We start from the raw sequence: 23,805 nt of genomic DNA, 5'->3' as shown, positions 1-23,805 counted from the left end.
TAGGGTCATGACAAGATTTGCAGAGGAAAATCACATCTTGAAATGCAAACACCTCTTCCACCAATTTATTGTTGACGTGTATGCAAAGATTGAGAGTGAACGTCTTTTATATATCCGACTAAATCAAAAGGCGCTCAGGGCAGAGGAATATATTCACCTTAGAGATGCTGTTGCAAATGATGCTGATCCAAAAGAGTTGGGGAAAATGGTTATTCTTCCATCAACTGTCACTGGAAGCCCACGACACATGCATGAATACACACAGGATGCAATGACTTATATGAGAAAGTATGGCCGTCCAGATCTTTTCATCACCTTTACTTGCAATCTCCTGCCTGGGAGGAAATTGGAGGGCACCTGTTGCCGGGCCAAAAAACAGTGAATCGCCATGACTTTATTGCTCGGGTTTTCAAACAGAAACTTTCAAAAATGACTAATCTCATCACATTTTTATGGTGAGACGCAGTGCTGAATGTATTCAGTTGAATGGCAAAAAAGAGGCCTTCCTCACGCTCAAATCTTGATTTGGCTGAAGCAAAAAATACAGCCTACCGAAATTGATAATATCATCAGTGCCGAATTGCCAGACCCTCAGATTGACCCATTGCGGTTTGACACCATCACAAAAAACATGATCCATGGTCCGTGTGGGAGTCTGAACAAAAATTCTCCCTGTATGATTGATGGCAGGTGTTCACAGCATTACCCACGATCCCTGGTCCAAGAAACCCAAACAGGACAAGGTGGATATCCAGTCTACCGAAGAAGTAAGCCAGGGGATGGTGGTTTCATAGCAAAGCTCAAAATGCGTGTTGGATCATCACTCCAAGAGATAGAAATTGACAACAGGTGGGTAGTGCCTTACAACCCTTTGCTCTCAAAAATGTTCCAGGCCCACATAAATGTCGAATCTTGCCACTCTGTGAAATCAATCAGGTATATCTGCAAATATGTCCACAAAAGAAGTGATCAAGCAGTTTTTGAACTCCAGAAAAATGGACCTATTATTGATGAAGTGGAGGCATTCCAGATGGGCAGGTACATAAGCAGCAATGAAGCTATTTGGAGAATACTAGGATTCTCCATTCATGAGTGCTACCCACCAGTTGTGCATCTGAGTGTGCACTTGGAAAATGGACAGAGAATTTACTTTAACCCAGCAAACTTGCAGCAGCAGCTTCTAACACCACCTAAGACCACCCTCTTGCCAGTTTTTGAGCTGTGTCAACAAGACCCTTTTGCAAAAACAATTCTCTACTGTGTTTTACCAAAGCACTACACTTGGAATGCCTCCAGAAAAACACTGGAACGGAGGAAACGGGGGCTTGATATTGAAGGCTATCCAGGGGTGAAAGCAACTGATACTCTTGGTCGCGTCTACACTGTTCATCCGTCAAATGCAGAGTGCTTCTACCTGCGCATGTTACTTCATGTTGTCAAAGCATCATTTTCTGACCTGAAGACCGTTGGAGGCCATGTGTGTGAAACATTCAGGGAAGCTTGCCAAAGAAAAGGACTTTTGGAAAATGATGGACACTGGGACATGATCCTCAGTGAAGCAGCAGCCACACAAACCCCAAAGCGACTAAGACACCTCTTTGCTATTATTCTAACAACCTGTAGCATTTCAAATCCTCTTGAGATTTGGACAAAGTACAAAACTGATCTCAGTGAGGACGTCCTCATGCAGATTAGAAGGGAAAATCCTCAGCAACTCATCAACTTCACTGAGGAAATGTTCAATGAAACTTTAATGCTCCTTGAAGATCAGTGCATAGCAATGTCAGGAAAACCCTTACAGTTGCTTGGTTTGCCTGCTCCAATAAGAAATCCTGAAGGCATCCAAATGTGTAGGGAGATTTTCCTAGAAACCAACTACAATACTGATGAACTGACAGAATTTGTGTCTCAGAACGAGCCAATATTGGTACCAGATCAAAGGGACGCCTATAACTACATTTTAAGTTTCAGTGAAACCAACAAAGGTGGGATTGTCTTCCTTGATGCTCCAGGTGGAACAGGAAAGACATTTGTAATCAACTTGCTCCTGGCAAAATTTTGACAACAAAAAAAGATTGCACTTGCAGTGGCATCTTCTGGAATTGCAGCTACACTTTTAAAAGGTGGCAGGACAGCACATTCGACATTCAAACTACCACTTAACCTGTCTCATAGTGACAGCCCCGTGTGTAATATTGCCAAAGGATCAGGACTGGCCAAATTGCTTCAAAAATGCAGTGCCATCAGTTGGGATGAATGCACCATGTCACACAAAAGGGCTCTGGAAGCAGTGGACAGACTGCTGCAAGACCTGCGTAGCAACAAATATATCATGGGAGGAGTAGTTGTTGTTTTGGCAGGTGACTTCCGCCAAACACTACCTGTTATTCCAAGATCAACCCCTGCAGACGAACTGAATGCCTGTCTCAAAGCATCGTACCTTTGGAGAAAAGTAAAGAAAATGTCACTGAACACAAAAATGAGGGTCTACATGACAGGCGATGTTTCTGCTGGACTGTTTTCGAGCTAGCTGTTGACTATTGGAGATGGCAAGGCACCAGTAAACTCAACCACTGGACAGATCACCTTCCCAAGCAACTTTTGTTGCATTGTGACTTCCATTGAGGAGTTGAAGGCAAAGGTTTTTCCAAACATTCAACTCCACTTAAAAAATTCTGGCTGGCTGTGTGAAAGGGCTATTCTAGCTCCCAAAAATGACAGTGTCAACAAGATCAATCTTCAAATTCTAAATCTCCTTCCAGGTGTGAACACAACCTACAAGTCAGTGGATACAGTAATAGACCCTGCTCAAGCATTATTTTATCCAACTGAGTTCCTCAATTCCTTGGAGCCACAAGGACTTCCTCCTCACAACCTCTTTCTAAAACCTGGAGCACCTATTCTGCTATTGAGAAATTTGGATCCACCAAAGCTGTGTAATGGAACAAGACTCTTGATTAAGAGCCTGTTTCCACATGTAATTGAGGCAACCATTTTGACAGGATGTGCCATAGGAGAAGATTTTTTCATTCCAACAATTCCTCTCATTCCATCTGATTTGCCTTTTGATTTTAAACGCCTCCAGTTTCCTGTGCGACTGCCATTTGCTATGTCCATCAATAAGGCTCAGGAACAGTCCTTGAAAGTAGTTGGAATCGATTTACAATCTCCATGCTTTTCTCATGGTCAACTTTATGTGGCCTGTTCAAGAGTTGGAACAGCCAAAAATCTGTTCGTGTTTGCACCTGAAGGAAGAACTAAGAATGTCGTTTATCAAAAGGCTCTCGAATAAGGAGTAGAAGATTACTTCACATTACTTGGCCAATTTAGTTAAATCTGTGTGGAATATCTCTGGTGTTGAAATATATGTTGTGAAATGCTTCTATTAGCTTAGTTTTTGCCTTTTAATAATTACATTTCTATCTATTTGTTTTGTGTTTTTTGTGTGGAGAATAAATTTTTGTTAACACATTCTATTTTGCTAACAGCAGTTATTAACCCGGGCGAAGCCGGGTAGTACAGCTAGTATGTTATATTTTCTTTATCAAACAGTCTGTAAGATTTGTATCAAACCTATGATGCCGGCGCCATTCCAGCAGTGTCGGCACGTGCGTTCCCGGAGCTCATGTGAGGTTGTTACATCGTGTGAGCCCAGTAAGTGCTGGAATCACTGTCTCCACCTTCAGAAAAATCGAACATCATGAGGAAATCTGAGAGCAGCTGCAGCCCTGACAGTGAAGTCAGCACTGACTGGGCGCAGGGCTCATGTGATGTAACAACCCCAGGAATGTGAGTCCCGGCACCGCTGGAACGGCGCTGGCATGGGAGCTGAGTATGAGTGTTTTTATTTTAACTAGGCCAAACATGAGGAATGACACGGGTTGTCCTGGTAGTGAACAACCCCTTTAAGATTGTACAATTTTCAGTTAAAACATTTCCAACATTCTGGACATGTAGAAGGCTTCTCCCCTGTGTGACTTCTCTAAAGTTTATTAAGAGTTTATTTTCAAGGAAAACATTTCCCACATTAAGAATATAAAAAAGGCTTCTACCCTGTGTGACTGCTCTGGTGATTAAGAAGAGATGATTTCTTCACAAAACATTTCCCACTTTCTGAACATGAAAAAGGCTTCTCCCCTGTGTGAGTTCTCTGGTGTATAACAACAGCTGATTTCTGGTTAAAACATTTCCCACATTCTGAACATGAAAAAGGCTTCTCCCCTGTGTGAGTTCTCTGATGTCTGATAAAAGTTGATAACTGTGTAAAACATTTTCCACATTCTGAACAAGAAAAAGGCTTCTCCCTTGTGTGAGTTCTCTGGTGTATAACAACAGATGATTTCTGGTTAAAATATTTCCCACATTCTGAACATGAAAAAGGCTTCTCTCCTGTGTGAATTCTCTGATGTCTGATAAAATTAGTCTTGTGTGGAAAACATTTTCCACATTCTGAACATGAAAAAGGCTTCTCCCCTGTGTGAATTCTCAGATGTCTGATAAAACTAGTCATGTGTGTAAAACATTTCCCACATTCTGAACATGAAAAAGGCTTCTCCCCTGTATGAGTTCTCTGATGTCTGATAAAAGTTGAAATCTGTGTGAAACATTTTCCACATTCTGAACATGAAAAAGGCTTCTCCCCTGTGTGAATTCTCTGATGTTTGAGAAAACTAGTCATGTGTGGAAAACATTTTCCACATTCTGAACATGAAAAAGGCTTCTCCCCTGTGTGAATTCTCTGATGTCTGATAAAACTAGTTATGTGTGTAAAACATTTTCCACATTCTGAACATGAGAAAGGCTTCTCCCCTGTGTGGGTTCTCTGGTGGCTATTAAGACTCCATTTCTGGCTAAAACATTTTCCACATTCTGAACAGGAAAAAGGCTTCTCCCCTGTGTGAGTTCTCTGGTGAATAACAAGATTTGATTTCCTGCTAAAATATTTCCCACACTTGGAACAAGAAAATCTATTCTCTGTCGTATGAATTTTTTGATGTATAGGAAAAGACTTTTCGTGGGGAAAACTATTACCACATTCTGAAAGTGAAAATGTCTTCTTTGCTTTAGGAGCAGTTCGTTTTTTAATGCTTATTTTGTTACTATGATTTTCCTTTGTAGTCAGTAATGAATCAGAAGATAGGACGTGTTTCAAATGATCAGATGACAGATCTTTGCTGTGAATGGATGATGGTATATCTGGAGTAATGGCATTCACTTCAATTGTATCCTGAGGGATCTCAAGATCGTCTGATTTAAAAATTGAAGATGTCAGCTGTCCCTCTGATCTCCAGGTACAGTCATCTGCTAAGATAAAAATCAATTATTATTTTTCAATAAAATATCCTTGAATTTTATATTTTTTAACATTTCTACTTAAACTCTCTGTAAAAATATGAATTATTCAGCAAGACAAAGACAGTTCACAGTCTAATAGAAAACCTCATAGGATGAACCTGTTATGTTGGGGAAAATAATACCAATAAAAACTTCCAGTCATCCCGCAAAGAACAAGCCCCCACTCAGGCCCATCATCTGTCAGTAGAAAAACTGAGGTTTCCACATTATTAGGGTCTCAAAGGCTCTTCAAGAGCAACAAGGCTTCCATTAACCAATCCAGCAATATCCACTCTCCCAAAGTCAAATCTCCCCCTCACTTCTGAGCTTTGCAGTGCGCCCAAAACACACTCAGCATCCATGTATTTGGCATTACTATAGTGAGAAGAACCCACTTAATTTACGGTGTGTGTCTCCTTGAGCACAATCTGGGAACAATGTGTTGGGTAACAAAATGGCAAATGCACAATTTTCACTCTCCAACATCCACTGTCTGCTAATTACTGAAAAGTACCTGTAGAGTCAAAATATTCCCTACTTCTAAAGATTAATTCATTCAGGGTTATAATTTCCAAAATGGAGTCACTTTATGGGGATTTCTACTGCTCTAGTTTTCAGCCTTTTGTCATATTAAGGACTTCTGCAAATGGTGTAACCCATCTCCACTGAGACCTGCTCCAGCGACATCTGCTTCTGTCACCAGGCGCCACCTTATTCATTCTGCAGGCGGCGCTGGTGATGGAGGAGACGTCAGAACCAGAAGCTCTGGGCGGCGCAGGCTCTGTCCAGCCACTAAGATTAGGGAGCCTGGGACCTGTAGTACCATCCAGTCTGGCAGTATGGTTGTGTATTCTGTCCAGCTGGAGTAATCTGCTCCCTGCTTCAGCCAACTGGAAAGCACCGCACCCTACTAAAGCTGGAAGCATATTGCCGGAAGCTGCCAGATACAGCCTTGTTCTCCTCTGGTTCAGTCCTCTGTGCTCAGCTCCCGGCTTGTGTATTTGTTTCCTGTTGTGACCTCGGCCCGTTTACTGACTACTTTTGTGTCTTCTGATTTTGTATTTTCTCTGACCTCCATGTTCTGACCTGCTTACCTGACTATTCTTCTTTCCATTTCACACCACAGAACAGCAGGTAACACCGTGGCCCAAGCCTAGGGGTCTCTGTGTAAGTCTAGATACAGAGAAAACGGAGTAGATAGTGCCAAGCCTGTTCATGGTGACATATTTTGAGCTGCCAGGTGACCATGAACAGTTCCCCCAATACATTGTGTCTGCAAACTATTCCAGCAAAATCTGCATTCAAATAGCTAAATGTCGCTCCTTCCCTTCTAACCTGCCATGTGCCCAGATAGTAGGATACTACCGTATATAGGGTATTGTTGGTGGAAGGTGGAAAATAATTTGTAAGGTCCATCTGTTTCTTAATATCCTTTGTGAAGAATTCCAAAGCTATCACCACATAAAGTGACACACGTCAGATTTAAAAAATGGGCCCTGATAGGAACACAAAACTGGCTGCAGTAAGGGGTTAAATCAGAATATTTTGGGCACTAACTACTATAGTCAAAAACTGTGAGTATAGACAATAACACATCTACTGAAATGATCAAACTCAACAGTCTTCATCAATAAAAAAATAAGTAACTAGTGGTGAAACCTCTCTGCGGTAATTAGAGTATGGGGCTCGGTGGCTCTTGGCAATCTAAACTATCGTAAGGGCCAATATTTTCTGTCAGATGAGTTTCAAGAAGAAATATTAGACGTTCAAAGAGAACTTTTTATAATAGTGCAGAGATGAGGCGTCTAAATTTAGCTTAGAGATATATCATGGCACAGGTGTAATGTTTTTTATGTAGTTTATCGCAATACTATTTGAAGTTAGTTGGTTTTAAAAGAAATTGAACAGTCAGGATAAAGGGAAACTCTGTTGTTATTGTACAGAAATTCACACTTGGCCCTCACTGCACATTTAATGTTGTCGATCATAAAAGTAAAGTTTGGCCAGAAAGACTGGACGTTGTCTTGTAGGGACCATATGAGCACATTCAGCAGCACAGAAGGGACTTTCAATGCCCAAACTCATTTGAACAGTTTTGTTTTGGGTGGAGGAGAATGTTTTGATCTAGCGGCAAAATGGTGATCACACGATTGTGATACAGCCGGACTACACCAGCGATAAAGCAGCCACAGCCGGTGACTGAGAAGAATCTGTGACTTCTCTGCATTTAGTGGTCACTACTCACCTGGGTAGTCATATGTAGGAATCTCCTCTTTACACCGCTTATCACCCCTCACATATGTCTCTGTAGTATTAATATGGGTCAGATCTTCACCCTGAAACAAATATTGTAAAAGTCACAAACAGATGAGAAGTCCCATCTATGATCAGCTCTAATCCTGCCATCTCCACCATTCTCATTACACAAGTATAAAACATATAACACTGGTGGATAAAACAAGACTGAACACAAGACCTTCACAGCCGACTACACATCATAGGGAAGATCTCATGATACCTTCTCTCCATCTACCTGATGATCCTGAGGAACATTGGGGTCTTCTTGTTTACAGTCCTGTGGAAGAGGACGGGGACACCTGTCTGTTGTTGTCCTCTTACTGGATAGATCTGGAGGAAACACATACAGGGACTGAATTCATTCTTTACATACATATAATTATAGGCCGTGTGAATTCAGTCCTGTCTATTACCTGGTGATGTGAGGGGCTGGGGAACCTCCATCATGACGTCCTTGTACAGATCTTTGTGTCCTTCTAAATACTCCCACTCCTCCATGGAGAAATAGACAGCAACATCCTGACATCTTATAGGAACCTGACACATACAATGATACAGTCATCCCCCCGATCCCTCCATAGCATTACTGTATAATGTCCCAGCATTCCCAGCAGTGTCACCTCTCCAGTCAGCAGCTCAATCATCTTGTAGGTGAGTTTTAGGATCTTCTGATCATTGATGTCCTCATGTATCAGGGGGTGAGGTGGAGGTCCAGTGATTGGGCTCAGGGGTCTTCCCCATCCCTCAGACACAGGGTCCTGACGGCGCTCACTAGAGGTCTTCTTCACTACTGTATAATCCTGGTAATGGAGAGACACATTAATAAATCTCACTCCAGACATTTCCAGAGTCCTCACCTCTCCAGTTCTGTTCATCTGTTATTCCCATAGATAAGAATGATGTAATGTGACGTCATCAGAATCTCTCACCTCTCCAGTAAGCCGGAAGAGGATCTCGAGGGTGAGGTGTAATATCCTCTCCGCCATCTTCTCTCTGTCCATATCCATCTTTGATGGGTAAATCAGGAAAATTCTCTTATACAGAAGATCTTCACAGAGAGGATCTGATATTGTAGAGACCTGAATGGGAAGATGATGAGCCGATGTAACATCATAAAAATCCTGTGTAATAATACAATTACTGGAGACAATAAGGGAAATATATGAGGAGATTTATTATTTTACAGTATTTAGTTTTCTTCTTTACACCTAGTAATAAAACGTATATATTTTTGGCCACAGAAGACCAGCAGTTTCTTCCTCGGAGTCTGTAGCTGAATACTTTCTCAGTAGCTGAATACTTTCTCACAAGATGGTGGTTTGATGGTTTTAGGAGATGGTTGTTTGTTCTCGGCCCCGACCCTTTCACAACTCCTGTCTCCTAGTTTAATCGTAAGAGAAACACATAACGAGAACCTGGCTTACACCTCTGGGTTGTCACAGATGCGGCATTGATAAATGTCCACCATGTAAATATGCCAAACACAAGAAATAGATTTAATCACATTAAATAAAACATTTCATTACACAATGTATCACCTGCAGCAGAGAATTTGTGGTATATTGTATTCAGTGTCTGGGGTGTAATGTCAGATATGTCGGCTGCTCCTCCCGTAAATAAGACAGAGAATTAATGAGCACATAGGAGACCCCACTAATCTTGCAGCCATTAACCCTTCCAACGTTTCCACACATTTCCTAAGAGAACACAATGGTGACTGAAAGAACTTTCAGTTTTGTGGCAGTGAAAGGGTAAATCGTTCAGGTGTCGGGGAGATGGCAGAGGAGCATTGCTGAACCGTGAAGCTTCCTGGACACCGAGGGTAAATCCATCGTACCGGAGGGTATAAAGAGAAGGAGGATCTGATCTTACATTACCAGACCGGTGAAGGGGACATATTGTGATGACTGTAAGATGATTGTGTTTCTTTGTATCACATCTATTACATCTATTAATGCCGCCATTCATCCTGTGCACAGGAGCGGCTGCTCCAGAGACATTTATATCCTGCTTGGGTTTCATTCTTACCTTCAGTTCTGGGTATGAAGTATCACTCCGAAACGCGTCACCTCCACCTTAATTCTCTCTGGACTCTTTCCTCCAATGTTCTGATGACGTCCCATCATTATTGTGACATAAGGTTATAAAATGAAGGAATAAAAGTTTTATGTTATTTGAGGTCCTGGATCGTCCTCTATGTGTGGACAGTTATCACTACTATCTACATTACTGTGCTGGGGCTAGGAGAGGAATAATGGCGTTGTGTGAGGACTTCTCTGGGCTTCTGTCCTTCATCCTGCAGTCGTCTGAATGGATCTAATGTGGATGGGAACCAGCTAAGCCGCATTCTGCCCACAGCTGTTACCTCACTGTTCACACCACACAGAGACCCCAAAAGCGTCTCCGTGCTGAAGGGGTTAATGCCCCCTGCGCCCAGTAATGGGGAATCTCCACATACCTCCACCTGCAGAGCCGCCACCACATATATGGCTGTGTGCACAGGAGCTGTGATGAGGTCACAGGAGGGGAGGAGTCAGGGGTCACATGATCAGGGCGTCAGTGGATGCACAGTGTGAACTGTGCGGCTCCTGTACAGTGATATCCGGAGTGAAGACGCTACATGGAGACGTCTCCGCAGTCAGTGACATTTCCGGCAATATTTGCCCCTCACTACGGGCACAATTACCCCGCGCCGCCTTTTCTACAGTTTTATGTGTGAATGTAACGTGGGATTTTCCTGCCTGGCTTATTTCCAGCTCAGGTCATTTATAAATTCTCACATGTTACTAGTATAAAGGATGAACTTACTCCGTTTGAACCCTTAATCACTCAAGTAGGTCCTTGTACTAAACTTCTATCTTGCATACACAAAGCAACACAAATGGACACCAGCAATGACCCTCTACCCTTTACTGGGGTTGGGAGAAGGAATTGGGTAGTCAAATTTCAGAGAAGGACAAGCAAACAACATTCATACTCTCCCACAAATTATCTATTACTTGCCGTGCCCAGGAGAAAAACGATCAGATTCTATCTAGATGGTACCATTGTCACATTATGCTAAGTAGCATCTTCGGACTTGTGCTGGCGGTGTGGTGGTGCAGACGGGTCTGTTTTACATATATGGTGGGAATTCCCATCATCGTCGGATTCGGTGGACTACGTGGGACCTGAATGCTTTTTTTTTGGGGGGGGGGGGGTTGGTTTAATAAAAAAAAAGTGTTGAGGAGTGTTTATTCAAATTAAGTATTTTTTCGTGGGTGTTTTTATTTTTGGTTGCTGGGTCAGTAATGGGTTTGTCTGATAGACACCTCTCCATTACTATCACCAGAGTTTGATGCCAGCTGTGATTTTTGACAAACCACAGCTGCCATTAACCCCAAGATACTTTACACCAATTGTCAATGCATCTGGGCAATTGGGAAGAGCAAAGGCAAAAAGCCATAATTGGTGCATCTCATGTGATGTGCCACTTCTGGGGCAGCTACGAGATGGTATTTTTAGGCTGGGGAGGGCCCAATAACCAGGGACCTTCCCAACTTGATAATATCAGCTCTCAGCTGTCTGCTTTACCTTTGCTGGTTACAAAAAAAATAGGCGGACCCCATGTTGTTGTTTTTTAATTATTTATTAGGTTAAACAAGGCTCAACACCCTTTAGTTCCACATGAAAGGCTCTAAAGGGCGCAAATTTATAATATATACGGGGTTGTGAAATGATATATCTGCAGGACATCTATCTATCTATTATATCTCTAACTTCTTTCTATCGATATCTGTATATAAGATTGTTTTCTTAGTTTTATAAACCAGCTTTAAGTTACATAGAGGATTATTGTAAGTAAAAGACGATGTTAATAACGCATTATATACGGATGCAGGTGAGAAAAACATCTCACACTCGCATGACACTCGTCCAATTATTCGGGATGAACATCGGAGCGATTTATAATCCACTGATGTGAACGAACCCTTAGCCGAACTCTGAACACAGTCTATCAAGGACACCCTCCCTGGAAGGGGTTAAACATACGAGATTTCAGCCTTTTTGCTCCTGATATGAAGTGGATAGCACAATCATATGCTGCCATATAGTAGACGTCCGGTAACTGGTGATAATCACCTCATGTGTCGTCTATTTGTCTCCAAGCAGGATAGACTCCTAATTGGAAAGGAGCCACGAAGTTTTATAAAGGAAGGAAAAGAGCCTGATCCCATGAGAACGTGTCTCAATCTAACCCCATCACATCAGTCCCAGATTAGAAATGAGTCCGTACCTGAAGCAGAGGGAAAATCTGGGTTGCCAAACAAGGGCGTTAATGGACCCAACCTATGTGGTATAGATGAAGAGATTAAGATTTGATCCCATGTTTTCAAAAAGTGTTGAACGGGTATTGTTTAGTTTGTACATGTATTTAGTCGATCCAAGATAGAGATGTGAGTATCCAGGGATAGAGGTCCTCTTCCAGTTTCACCCAATGCTTATGTTGCACAGATGTGAACCAGTCCACTGCTCTCATAAGAATCAAAGATTGATGGTAATGTTTTTAGATCAGGCATACTAGTACCCCCCTTTATTTTTGGAATATCACAATATTTTAAAACGTATCCTAGACCTCGACGTTCCCCATACTACCTAATAGCGTTGTCGAGATGGGAGAAGAAGGTCTGAAGAACGCAGACAGGAACGGTCTGGAATATATAAAGCAGTTTTGGCAAAATGTCTATTTTATCACATAAATACAACCAAACCAGGACAAGGGTTTGAAGTTATAATTCATTAAATTTTGAAGAGTTTGTTCAAGGACAGTGATATAATTTAAACTATACAGATCATCCATGTTCCCTAGAATTTGTGTACCAAGGTCTTTCTGTCATTTAAAGGGAAAGTTAAAAATTAGCTGTTGTCTTATGTTATTGCTTCTGATTTAGAGTAGTTTACTTTAAAATCGCTTACTTGGCCAAATTCTTCGAATTCCTTTAGTATAGAAGGAAATGAGATAATTGGGTTTGAAACAGAGCAACAAGTCATCTGCGTATAGAGCTAGTTTATAGTGATGTGAGCCTATAGTAACTCCACTAATATCTGGATTTTTTTGTAATGCTACCGCGAAATGTTCCATCACCAATGTGTATAGGAGAGGTGATAAGGGACACTCTTGCTTTGTCTCATTTTTAATAGAAAATGTGCCATACAGAAGGCCATTTACCCTATCGCTATAGGGTCAGTGTAAAAGGATAGAATTTTAGATAACAAGAAACAGCCTAACCCAATTTTTCGTAAGGTGCTCTTCAAGAAAGACCAATGCACTGTGTCAAACACTTTTTCAACATCCACAGAAACAAGGCACATTGGGATCCTCTGTTTTTTTTTGCACGTGAAACTAACAATGTTTGATTTGTATTATCACGCACTTCTCTACCCTTAACGAAGCCAACCTGATCGCTGCTAACAATTGAGGGTAGGTAGTGGGAGAGCCACTATGCAATTATTTTAGAGAATATTTTGACATCTACATTGATTAATGAAATTGGATGAACATTAGGGCAGGTATTTAGTTCTTTTCCAGGTTTTGATAAAACTGTTATGTGAGCCTCAAGTGATTGGGGGGCAAAAGGGGGAGTCTTCTGAGATATTATTGAACACTAATGGTAATAACAGAGGTGCAAACATGTTATAAAATCTATTATTGAATCCATCTGGCCCAGGGCTCTTCCCGATAGGAGAGGTCATTAAATCATTCCCTATCTGTTGTTCAGTGAAAGCTTTGTCTAGTATCTCCTGCTCAGGGGTCTGTAAGGAAGGAACGGCAGTGTCCATAATATATTTGTCAATTTTTGTTTCAAGAAAATTAGGTGGCATGTGATGGTATTTTCCATGAATATTATGTAGTGAGCTATAACAGCAATGAAATGCGTCAGCTATGTCAGTGGGGTTATGAATTTATAGCAGTGGGGCTCCTTTTGTTTTGGATACATACAGCTCTGGCAAAAATTAAGAGACCACTGCAAAATTTTCAGTATCTCTGATTTTTCTCTTTATAGGTATATTATAGAGTAAAATGCTCATTGTTGTTTTAGTCTATAAACTACTGACAACATATCTCCGAAATTCAAAGCTAAAAATTTTGTATTTATTTGCAGCAAATGATAAAGCGTCAAAATACTAAAAATGAAACAGTGCTTTCAGACCTCAAATTACTCATGTTTTAAGTGTGAAATCAATATTTGGTGGACTAACCATGATTTTTAGTCACAGCTTTCATTCCTCTTGCCATGCTTTCCACCAGTCTTTCCATGCTTTCCAATAGAAAACTGTTCAGGGGTCTCTTAATTTTTGCCGGAGCTATATGTCCTTTGCATCCGTGGATGAAACTTCCTTGTCAATGAGAGACCACATTTATCTGTGAATTCATACGAGTACCTTCACATGCGATCTTGATATTTTGTATATGTTTGATCTAGTAAAGACCTTCGCTCCTTTCTTTTTTCAATCAGATCATTTTCATTTAACAAAAGAAAGACCAACATTTTGTTTTTGTCATACAAACTGTGACAAAAAAATAAAAAGAAAGAAAAACCAGTAAACAATACAAGAACCGGTTTACAATGATATAAACCCTAATATCGCTCTATACTACAATGTTTTGGAATAGTAATTTTACATTTGTACATAAATATCTGAATACTTCCTGACGGCTTATTTTTTTCCCTATTGGGACATCAAAAGAAAAAGAATTTATCTAAGAAGGGGCAATTGTGTGGACTGAGACAATTATTATTTGCTAACACCTTGGATATAGAGGCCCCGTCACAATAAGCGAGATTGCTGCTGAGTCACAAGTTTTGTGACGCAACAGCGACCTCAGCAGTGATCTCGCTACGTTTGACACTTAGCAGCGACCAGGCCCCTGCTGTGAGATCGCTGGTCGTGTCGGAATGGTCTGGACATTTCTTTGATCGTTGAGGCCCCGCTGGGTAGCATGCATCGCTGTGTTTGACACCGTACCAACGACCTTGTTGACGACTCAGACACAGAAACACATAGGCGTGAATCGTTATACAGATCGTTACGGGTTGCTGAGTCGTTGGGAAGATCTGACCATTTGAGATCTCACCAGCGACCACATAGCGACGCAGCAACGATCCCTGACAGGTCGTACCGTTGTCGGGATCGCTGTAGCGTCGCTTAGTGTGACGGGGCCTTAAGGATAAAAATTCCTGGTTTACTGCAGGGATATGTACATATGGTCCAGTATTGTATTTTTGAAGCAATACCTGGGGTAAATAACCATTGCTCCCATATGTGTATGAATTTCTTGAGAGCGTTCCTTTAATATAAGCTCCACTTTCCAAGCATAGAGTGTTATTTATCCTGGATTTTAGTTCTGTTATCGTTGGGGGAGAATTGTCTATCCAATGTAGTGCCAACAACTTTCTGGCTAGGAATAATATTCTTGAGCTATCTATTGCTATATGGAGTCTGGGTCTACGTCCTCTCCCAGGAGTCCTAGGATACAGATTTTAGGTTCCAACTGAAGTTGCATCCCAGATACAGATAGTACAAGAGCGATAACCCCCTTCCAGTAGTCGCCAATATTTACACATTTCCACGTCATATGCATCAGGTGCGCGTCCTTTTGACCACATCTAGGACATGTGTCATCCGTTTGTATTTCAATTTTAAATAAAATACTTGGGGATCTATATACCCTGTGGATGAGAAGAATTCTGGACAATCTTTGTGACTGTGACAATGAAAGTTTCGGTGTCAAATCCAGTATTTCCCCCATTGCTCCTCAGATAAGGGACCCACATCCTCCTCCCATTTTGTCTTAACTATCAAAGGATATTTATCCAAATGTAACATAGTAACATAGTGAGATGTAGGTTGCCATGTAAGCAAGTGATGGCTAATTAAGGAAAAGTCTCTACGGCTATATGTATTGTGTAAAGGAGAATAATAGGTATAATCCTTTAGGTCTGGATGTAGTATCCTCCATACATCGACCAGTTGGAAAGACCAGAGCATGTTTAGCAAAGCTTTTGATTGTGATTTAGATTGATGACTCCGGCGCAGGGATGCATCTAAATAAGGATCCACGACAAAATTTAAGTCGCCTCCAATGATGTTAAGGTCCTTAGCAAAACGTAAGTATTGATGGCCTGTCTTAATTTTGGTCCCAATTAGCGAGATAGCAGTTTGCCAAAGTCAAAATTTTGGAGTAGATTGAGATCTTAAACACATAACTCCTCTCCGTGTCAGACAGTGTTTCTACAATAGTACACGGCAGTGTTCTGTGGCGGCCTATACTCAGCACCTTAGACTTCAAAACTGCATTTGTACTGTGACGCCAAGATGAATAATATCTCTTAGTAAACGGAGGAATATGATCGCCTCTAAAGTGTGACTCCTGAAGAAAGAGAAAATGTACGTGCTGTTTATGCCAATGATAAAACACTTGAGCTCCTTTCTCTGGAACATTAAGTCCTCTGACATTCAATGAACAAGTTTTGAGTTGTGCCATATTATATGAAAAAAAGGGGGAATGGAAGAGAGAAAGATTAAAAGAGGAAGTATAGACGGTAGATAGTAACGTCAACCTCTCAGTGTCTAAGAAGTATAGATAATGAATATATCGAAACAGTAGGAAATTGCGAAACAAGCAGATCCCAATGCAAGTCCCTAACTGGGGGTTGTCTTTACAGGTGTAAGTGAAACCTTCAGCCCTAGGGTTCCTATTAGTGGGAACCATGGAATATATAGCAAGTAAAGTAATACAGCCTGATATTACAGAAATATAATGTGAACTCAACTTAAATGCCGTACTAACATATGAACTTAAACATTCTATATAGTGGAAGAGTGGCACCTAAAACTCTCTTTAGATATATCTAATTATATGCAGAAAGGAATAAGTATCTGCAAACTGTCTCTCTTCAGGGAAGACAAGATTCATTTCAGGAGCTCATATGATTGGCAGGTTCCTTTCCCATCTGGCTGCATCACTATCAAGTTCCTGATCCATTGAACGCCTTCTGTGACGTGCTGGAACTCTCTGTGGCATTGGTGGAGCAGGTGGCCAGTCAGATATATGGAATGTCCAGGGCATCACAAATAGGTCTCATGTCACTTGGATCTTATACAATGTTCTATTTTTTCAGACCTGCAGCTGGAAAGGGTACCACAGGAGTATCAGAGAGCATCAAGTAGTGGTTTCAATAGCCTTCATTTAGCAAGTGTCATTCAGGATAGATATGTGACCAATTGTATGTGTTTTCCATTGAAATCACCAGGACCCAACTCCTCTGCTTTCCTCACAACGGCCTCTTTTACATTGAAAAAAATGTATGTGACAGATAATGTCCCTTGGACACCCAGGATCTGGGCCATGATTGCCTAATGTATGGTGCGCCCTGTCGATCTCCAGCTCCTTATCAATAGGGTCAACAAGGATATTATTGAATAATGTCCATAGTGTTGACATGATTGCTTGCGCATTGATGCTTTCAAGTATACCCTTTATCCGGATATTATTGTGATTTTCTTGGTCCTCAATCATATTAAACAGACTGTTTATTTGCTGGCTGTGAATATCCAGTGTTAGTTTCTGAGCATTTTGATGATCCATAACTTGTACGACATCAGCCTCTAATCTCTGTACCTGGTCAGTAAGCTGTGACAGGCTAGAAGTGAGGGAATGTACTTAAGTTTTGTATGTGGTCTCCAGCCTCTGTATATACAGTGCTGGCCAAAAGTATTGGCACCCGTGCAATTCTGTCAGATAATACTCAGTTTCTTCCTGAAAATGATTGCAATCACAAATTCTATGGTATTATTATCTTCATTTAATTTGTCTTCAATGAAAAAAAACACAAAAAGAATTGTCCTAAAGCCAAATAGAATATAATTCCACACCAAACCTAAAAAAGGGGGTGGACAAAAGTATTGGCACTGTTTGAAAAATCATGTGATGCTTCTCTAATTCGTGTAATTAACAGCACCTGTAACTTACCTGTGGCACCTAACAGGTGTTGGCAATAACTAAATCACACTTGCAGCCAGTTAACATGGATTAAAGTTGACTCAACCTCTGTCCTGTGTCCTTGTGTGTACCACATTGAGCATGGAGAAAGGAAAGAAGACCAAAGAACTGTCTGAGGACTTGAGAAACCAAATTGTGAGGAATCATGAGCAATCTCAAGGCTACAAGTCCATCTCCAAAGACCTGAATGTTCCTGTGTCTTCCGTGCGCAGTGTCATCAAGAAGTTTAAAGCCCATGGCACTGTGGCTAACCTCCCTAGATGTGGACGGAAAAGAAAAATTGACGAGAGATTTCAACGCAAGATTGTGCGGATGGTGGACAAAGAACCTCGACTAACATCCAAACAAGTTCAAGCTGCCCTGCAGTCCGAGGGTACGACAGTGTCAACCCGTACTATCCGTCGGCGTCTGAATGAAAAGGGACTGTATGGTAGGATACCCAGGAAGATCCCACTTCTTACCCCGAGACATAAAAAAGCCAGGCTGGAGTTTGCCAAAACTTACCTGAGAAAGCCTAAAACGTTTTGGAAGAATGTTCTCTGGTCAGATGAGACAAAAGTCGAGCTTTTTGGAAAAAAGCATCAACATAGAGTGTACAGGAAAAAAAAAAGAGGCAAAGAAAAGAACACGGTCCCTACTGTCAAACATGGCGGAGGTTCCCTGATGTTTTGGGGTTGCTTTGCTGCCTCTAGCACTGGACTGCTTGACCGTGTGCATGGCATTATGAAGTCTGAAGTCTACTAACAAATTTTGCAGCATAATGTAGGGCCTAGTGTGAGAAAGCTGGGTCTCCCTCAGAGGTCATGGGTCTTCCAGCAGGACAATGACCCAAAACACGCTTCCAAAAGCACTATAAAATGGTTTGAGAGAAAGCACTGGAGACTTCTAAGGTGGCCAGCAATGAGTCCAGACCTGAATCCCATAGAACACCTGTGGAGAGATCTCAAATTGGCAGTTTGGAGAAGGCACCCTTCAAATATCAGGGACCTGGAGCAGTTTGCCAAAGAAGAATGGTCTACAATTCCAGCAGAGCATTGTAAGAAACTCATTGATGGTTACCGGAAGCGGTTGTTCGCAGTTATTTTGGCTAAAGGTTGTGCAACCAAGTATTAGGCTGAGGGTGCCAATACTTTTGTTTGGCCCATTTTTGGAGTTTTGTGTGAAATGATCAATGATTTGATTTTTGCTTCATTCTCTTTTGTGTTTTTTCCTTGCAAGAAAATTAAATGCTCCATGTCTTGTTTAGTAGGGATAGACGCAATATGATATACAAATCAATTGTAGTGTTCTCCATATCAGAATTCCCTGTGGCTGGGGAAGTAAATTTCCCTGTGAAGCAAGCACTGATCAGTATGTGGGTTTCGTTGAGAGTACAGGGAGATTTGTGGAGCTGTTTTCTTGTGAGGCCTACATTAAGAGAGAAGTTGGTGCAGGACTTACAGACCTGAGCTGTCTGGCATCAAGAGGGTTAAGACTGCTTCTTTTTTCAAGCTGAGATGAGGCAGTAATAGCTCCGGAGAAGAAAGATAAGACTTTCGGTAAGAAACACTGCATACGAGACATGCTGACAGAGGTGGAGAACCTCAGATTAACCTCCGATCTCGTCTTTCTTTCCCATATCGGACGTCATGTTGGAGGCTGTAAATTGCTTATAATTCCCCCAGGAACACGGTCTGAAAAGAGTACTCTCAGTGTGTGCATCTTCTCAGTTCTATGTCCAGGCCATGTCCCTCCTGTTCATGTTCAATACATCCAAAGGCGGCGTTGATTAGGAGCAGGATTGTGTGATGTAACAACCTTATGTGAGCACTGGAAATGCAAGTTGTGACACCAATGGAACGGTGTCAGAACGGGAGGTGCGTATGATTGTTTTTATTTTAACATGGCCAAACATGAGGAATGAGAAGGAGTTGTTCTAATAGTGGACAACCCCTTTAAAAAGATACAATTTTAGATTAAAAATGAAAAAGGCTTCTCCCCTGTGTGACTTCTCTGAAGTTTAATAAAAGTTGATTTCCAAGGAAACCATTTCCCACATTAAGAACATAAAAATGGCTTCTCTCATGTGTCAGTACTTTGGTGACTAAGAAGTGATGATTTATTCACAAAACATTTCCACATTCTGAACATAAAAAGTCTTCTCCCCTGTGTGGGCTCTCTGGTGGTTATCAAGATGTGCTTTCTGTATAAAACATTGTCCACATTCTAAACATGAAAAAGGCTTTTCCCTTGTATGAGTTCTCTGATGCTTGTTAAGAATTGATTTATCAGCATAACATTTTCCACATTCAGAACATGAAAAGGGCTTCTCCCCTGTGTGAGTTCTCTGGTGTATAACCAAATCTGAATTCCGACTAAAACATTTCCCACATTCTGAACAGGAAAAAGGCTTCTCCTCTGTGTGAGTTATCTTATGTCTGATAAAACTTGATTTCAGCTGTCCCCCTGAACTCCTGGTACAGTCATCTGGCAAGAATAAAACCAATTATTAGTTATGAATATCATATCCTTAAAATTTATATTGATGAACACTTCTACTTAAAAGCTCTTCAAAAATGCACTTTATGTAAAAGTATCATTATTTACTAAGAAAATATCGCAGAAAAATCAGCCTTACCAACACCAAATCAGATAACAAATGCATTAGCATTTTAATGTTGGTTGGGTGTACTGGGGTGTCTGTCCATGTGGGGTGCACTTATATAGTGCTGGGCAGCCCCCCTGATCTAATAGTATGGGCATCATTAGGCTAAGCCAGACACTGTGCATCAAACCTGCCTGTGTGACTGGCGTCCTATGCAAGCTTCATCGGTGTGCATCTTTAATACTAGGCAATCATCCACTCCATGAATTGGTATGATTGTGAGTGGTTGCTCCATCAGTATTTTGCACCTGCGCAGCCCCCACCTTTATCATGGGGGTCTGCGGCATCCTACTAGTGCATTTGTTATATGATTTGGTGTTGGTAAGGCTATATCTTTTTCTGTGATTTTTTTTTAATATTGCCGTATGTTAGCCGTCATTATTCACCAGGACAATAACAGTTCACAGTCTAATAGAAAACCTCATAGGATGAACCAGTGGATCGTGGTGTTCAATTGTTAGTTAATTCTGCCTCCCAAATATGGAATAAAAAGCCACCAAACAATATTATGTAGGTGAAATAATACCAATAAAAACTTCTACTCATCTCACAAAAAACAAGTCCCCACTCAAGTCCATCATCTGTCAATGGAAAACCAGAGGTTTCCACATTATTAGATTCTCAAATGCTTTTGAAAAGCAACATGGCTTCCATAAACCAATCCAGTAATATCCACTCTCCCAAAGTCATATCTCCCCCTCACTTCTGAGTCTTGCAGTGCGCCCAAACCACACTCAGCATCCATGTATTTGGCATTACTATAGTAAGAAGAACCCACTTAATTTATGGTATGTGAGTGCCCAGATTGTGCTCCAGGAGACAATGTGTTGGGTAATAAAATGTAATATTTGTAATTTTCACTCTCCATCATCCTGCGTGCTAATTTCCGGAAAGTGCCTGTGGAGTCAATATAGTCACTACTCCTATAGATTATATCACTGAGGGTTATAATTTCCAAAATGGTGTCACTTTATGGGGATTTCTACTGCTCTGGTTTTCTGCAATTTGGTCACATTAGGGCTTCTGTAAATGGTGGGTCCCATCTCCTCTGGGATCTGCTCCTGCGACGTCTGCTTCTCTCACCAGGAGCCGCCTTATTCATCCTGCAGGAGGCGCTGTGATGGAGGAGACGTCAGAACCAGAAGCTCTGGGTGGCGCAGGCTCTGTCCAGCTACTAAGATTAGGGTGCCTGGTACCAGTAGTACCATCCAGTCTGGCAGTATGGGTGTGTGTGCTGTCCAGCTGGAGTAATCTGCTCCCTACTTCAGCCAATTGGAAAGCACCGCACCCTACTAAAGCTGGAAGCATATTGCTGGAAGCTGCCAGATACAGCCTTGTTCTCCTCTGGTTCAGTCCTCTGTGCTCAGCTCCCGGCTTGTGTATTTGCTTCCTGTTGTGACCTTGGCCCGTTTGCTGACTACTCTTGTGTCTTCTGATTTTGTATTTTCTCTATCCTCTTGGTTCTGACCCGGCTACCTGACTATTCTTCTTGCCATCTCACACCACAGAACATTAGGTAACACTGTGGCACAAGCTTAGGGGTCTCTGTCTAAGTCCAAATCCATATAGAGGGGTTAAAGGGTGATGAGCAAGGCAAACCCTGGATCTGGAAAATGGAGTAGATAGAGCCAAGCCTGTTCGTGGTAGCCATCTTTTGAGCTGCCAGGTGACCATGAACAGTGCCCCCAATACATTGTGTCTGCACACTATTCTATCAAAATCTTCATTCAAATAGCTAAATGGCGCTCCTCCCCTTCTTAACCTGCCATGTGCCCAGACAGTAGTGTACAACCGTATATAGGGGATTGTCAGATTCAAGAGAAGTTGCAAAATAATTTGTAAAGTCCATTTGTTTCCTATTATTCTTTGTGAAGAATTCCAAAGTAATCATCATATAAAGTGACACACATCAGATTTGAAAAATGGGGCCTCATTAGGAACACAAAACTGTCTGCAGGAAGGGGTTAAATCAAAGTATTTTTTGGCACTAATTACTGTAGTCAAAACTGTGACTATAGACAATAACACATCTACAGAAATGACCAATCTCAACAGTCTTCATCAGTAAGTAGTGAGTAACTAGTGGTGAAACCTCTCTGGGGTAATTGGAGTATGGGGCTCGGTGGCTCTTGGCAATCTAAACTCTTGTAAGGGCCAATATTTTCTGTCAGATGAATTTCAAGAAGAAATATTAGACGTTCAAAGAGAACTTTTTATTATAGTGCAGAGATGAGGCGTCTTAACTTTAGCTTAGAGATATACAGTACAGACCAAAAGTTTGGACACACCTTCTCATTTAAAGATTTTTCTGTATTTTCATGACTATGAAAATTGTACATTCACACTGAAGGCATCAACTATGAATTAACACATGTGGAATTATATAGTTAACAAAAAAGTGTGAAACAACTGAAAATATGTCTTATAATCTAGGTTCTTCAAAGTAGCCACCTTTTGCTTTGATGACTGCTTTGCACACTCTTGGCATTCTCTTGATGAGCTTCAAGAGGTAGTCACCAGAAATGGTTTTCACTTCACAGTGTGCCCTGTCAGGTTTAATAAGTGGGATTTCTTGCCTTATAAATGGGGTTGGGACCATCAGTTGTGTTGTGCAGAAGTCAGGTGGATACACAGCAGATAGTCCTACTGAATAGACCGTGAGAATTTGTATTATGGCAAGAAAAAAGCAGCTAAGTAAAGAAAAATGAGTGGCCATCATTACTTTAAGAAATGAAGGTCAGTCAGTCAGAAAAATTGGGAAAACTTTGAAAGTGTCCCCAAGTGCAGTTGCAAAAACCATCAAGCACTGCAAATAAACTGGACCACATGAGGACCACCCCAGGAAAGGAAGACCAAGAGTCACCTCTGCTTCTGAGGATAAGTTTATCCGAGTCACCAGCCTCAGAAATTGCAGGTTAACAGCAGCTCAGATTAGAGACCAGGTCAATGCCACACAGAGTTCTAGCAGCAGACACATCTCTTCAACAACTGTTAAGTGGAGACTTTGTGCAGCAGGCCTTCATGGTAAAATAGCTGCTAGGAAACCACTGCTAAGGACAGGCAACAAGCAGAAGAGACTTGTATGGGCTAAAAACCGCAAGGAATGGACATTAGACCAGAGGAAATCTGTGCTTTGGTCTGATGAGTCCAAATTTGAGATCTTTGGTTCCAACCACCGTGTCTTTGTGCGACGCAGAAAAGGTGAACGGATGGACTCTACATGCCTGGTTCCCACCGTGAAGCATGGAGGAGGAGGTGTGATGGTGTGGGGGTGCTTTGCTGGTGACACTGTTGGGGATTTATTCAAAATTGAAGGCATACTGAACCAGCATGGCTACCACAGCATCTTGCAGTGGCATGCTATTCCATCCGGTTTGCGTTTAGTTGGACCATCATTTATTTTTCAACAGGACAATGACCCCAAACACACCTCCAGGCTGTGTAAGGGCTATTTGACCAAGAAGGAAAGTGATGAGGTGGTACG

At 41.5% G+C, this 23,805-nt stretch overlaps 1 protein-coding gene across 1 annotated transcript in view; it reads right to left on the bottom strand.

The window, feature by feature from the left end:
* Positions 1-3,846: 3,846 nt before the first annotated feature.
* Positions 3,847-23,805, bottom strand: part of LOC141206992 (uncharacterized) — a 72,168-nt gene continuing 52,209 nt past the window's right edge. The window contains exons 21-25 of the mRNA XM_073664350.1: positions 19,794-20,143; positions 8,046-8,157; positions 7,868-7,962; positions 7,580-7,670; positions 3,847-5,304 (exon numbers count right to left, since the gene is read on the bottom strand). Of these exons, the coding sequence (XP_073520451.1) occupies positions 4,049-5,304; positions 7,580-7,670; positions 7,868-7,962; positions 8,046-8,157; positions 19,794-20,143 (1,904 nt within the window). The 3' untranslated portion in view covers positions 3,847-4,048. The remainder of the gene's footprint in view (positions 5,305-7,579; positions 7,671-7,867; positions 7,963-8,045; positions 8,158-19,793; positions 20,144-23,805) is intronic.

The sequence above is a fragment of the Phyllobates terribilis genome, unplaced genomic scaffold (assembly GCF_046119375.1).
Source record: "Phyllobates terribilis strain yellow unplaced genomic scaffold, ASM4611937v1 Scaffold_156__1_contigs__length_4398808, whole genome shotgun sequence".
NCBI classification, from domain to species: domain Eukaryota; kingdom Metazoa; phylum Chordata; class Amphibia; order Anura; family Dendrobatidae; genus Phyllobates; species Phyllobates terribilis.
The sequence above is the reverse complement of the archived record's forward strand: the minus strand, read 5'-3'. Positions and strand labels throughout refer to the sequence as shown.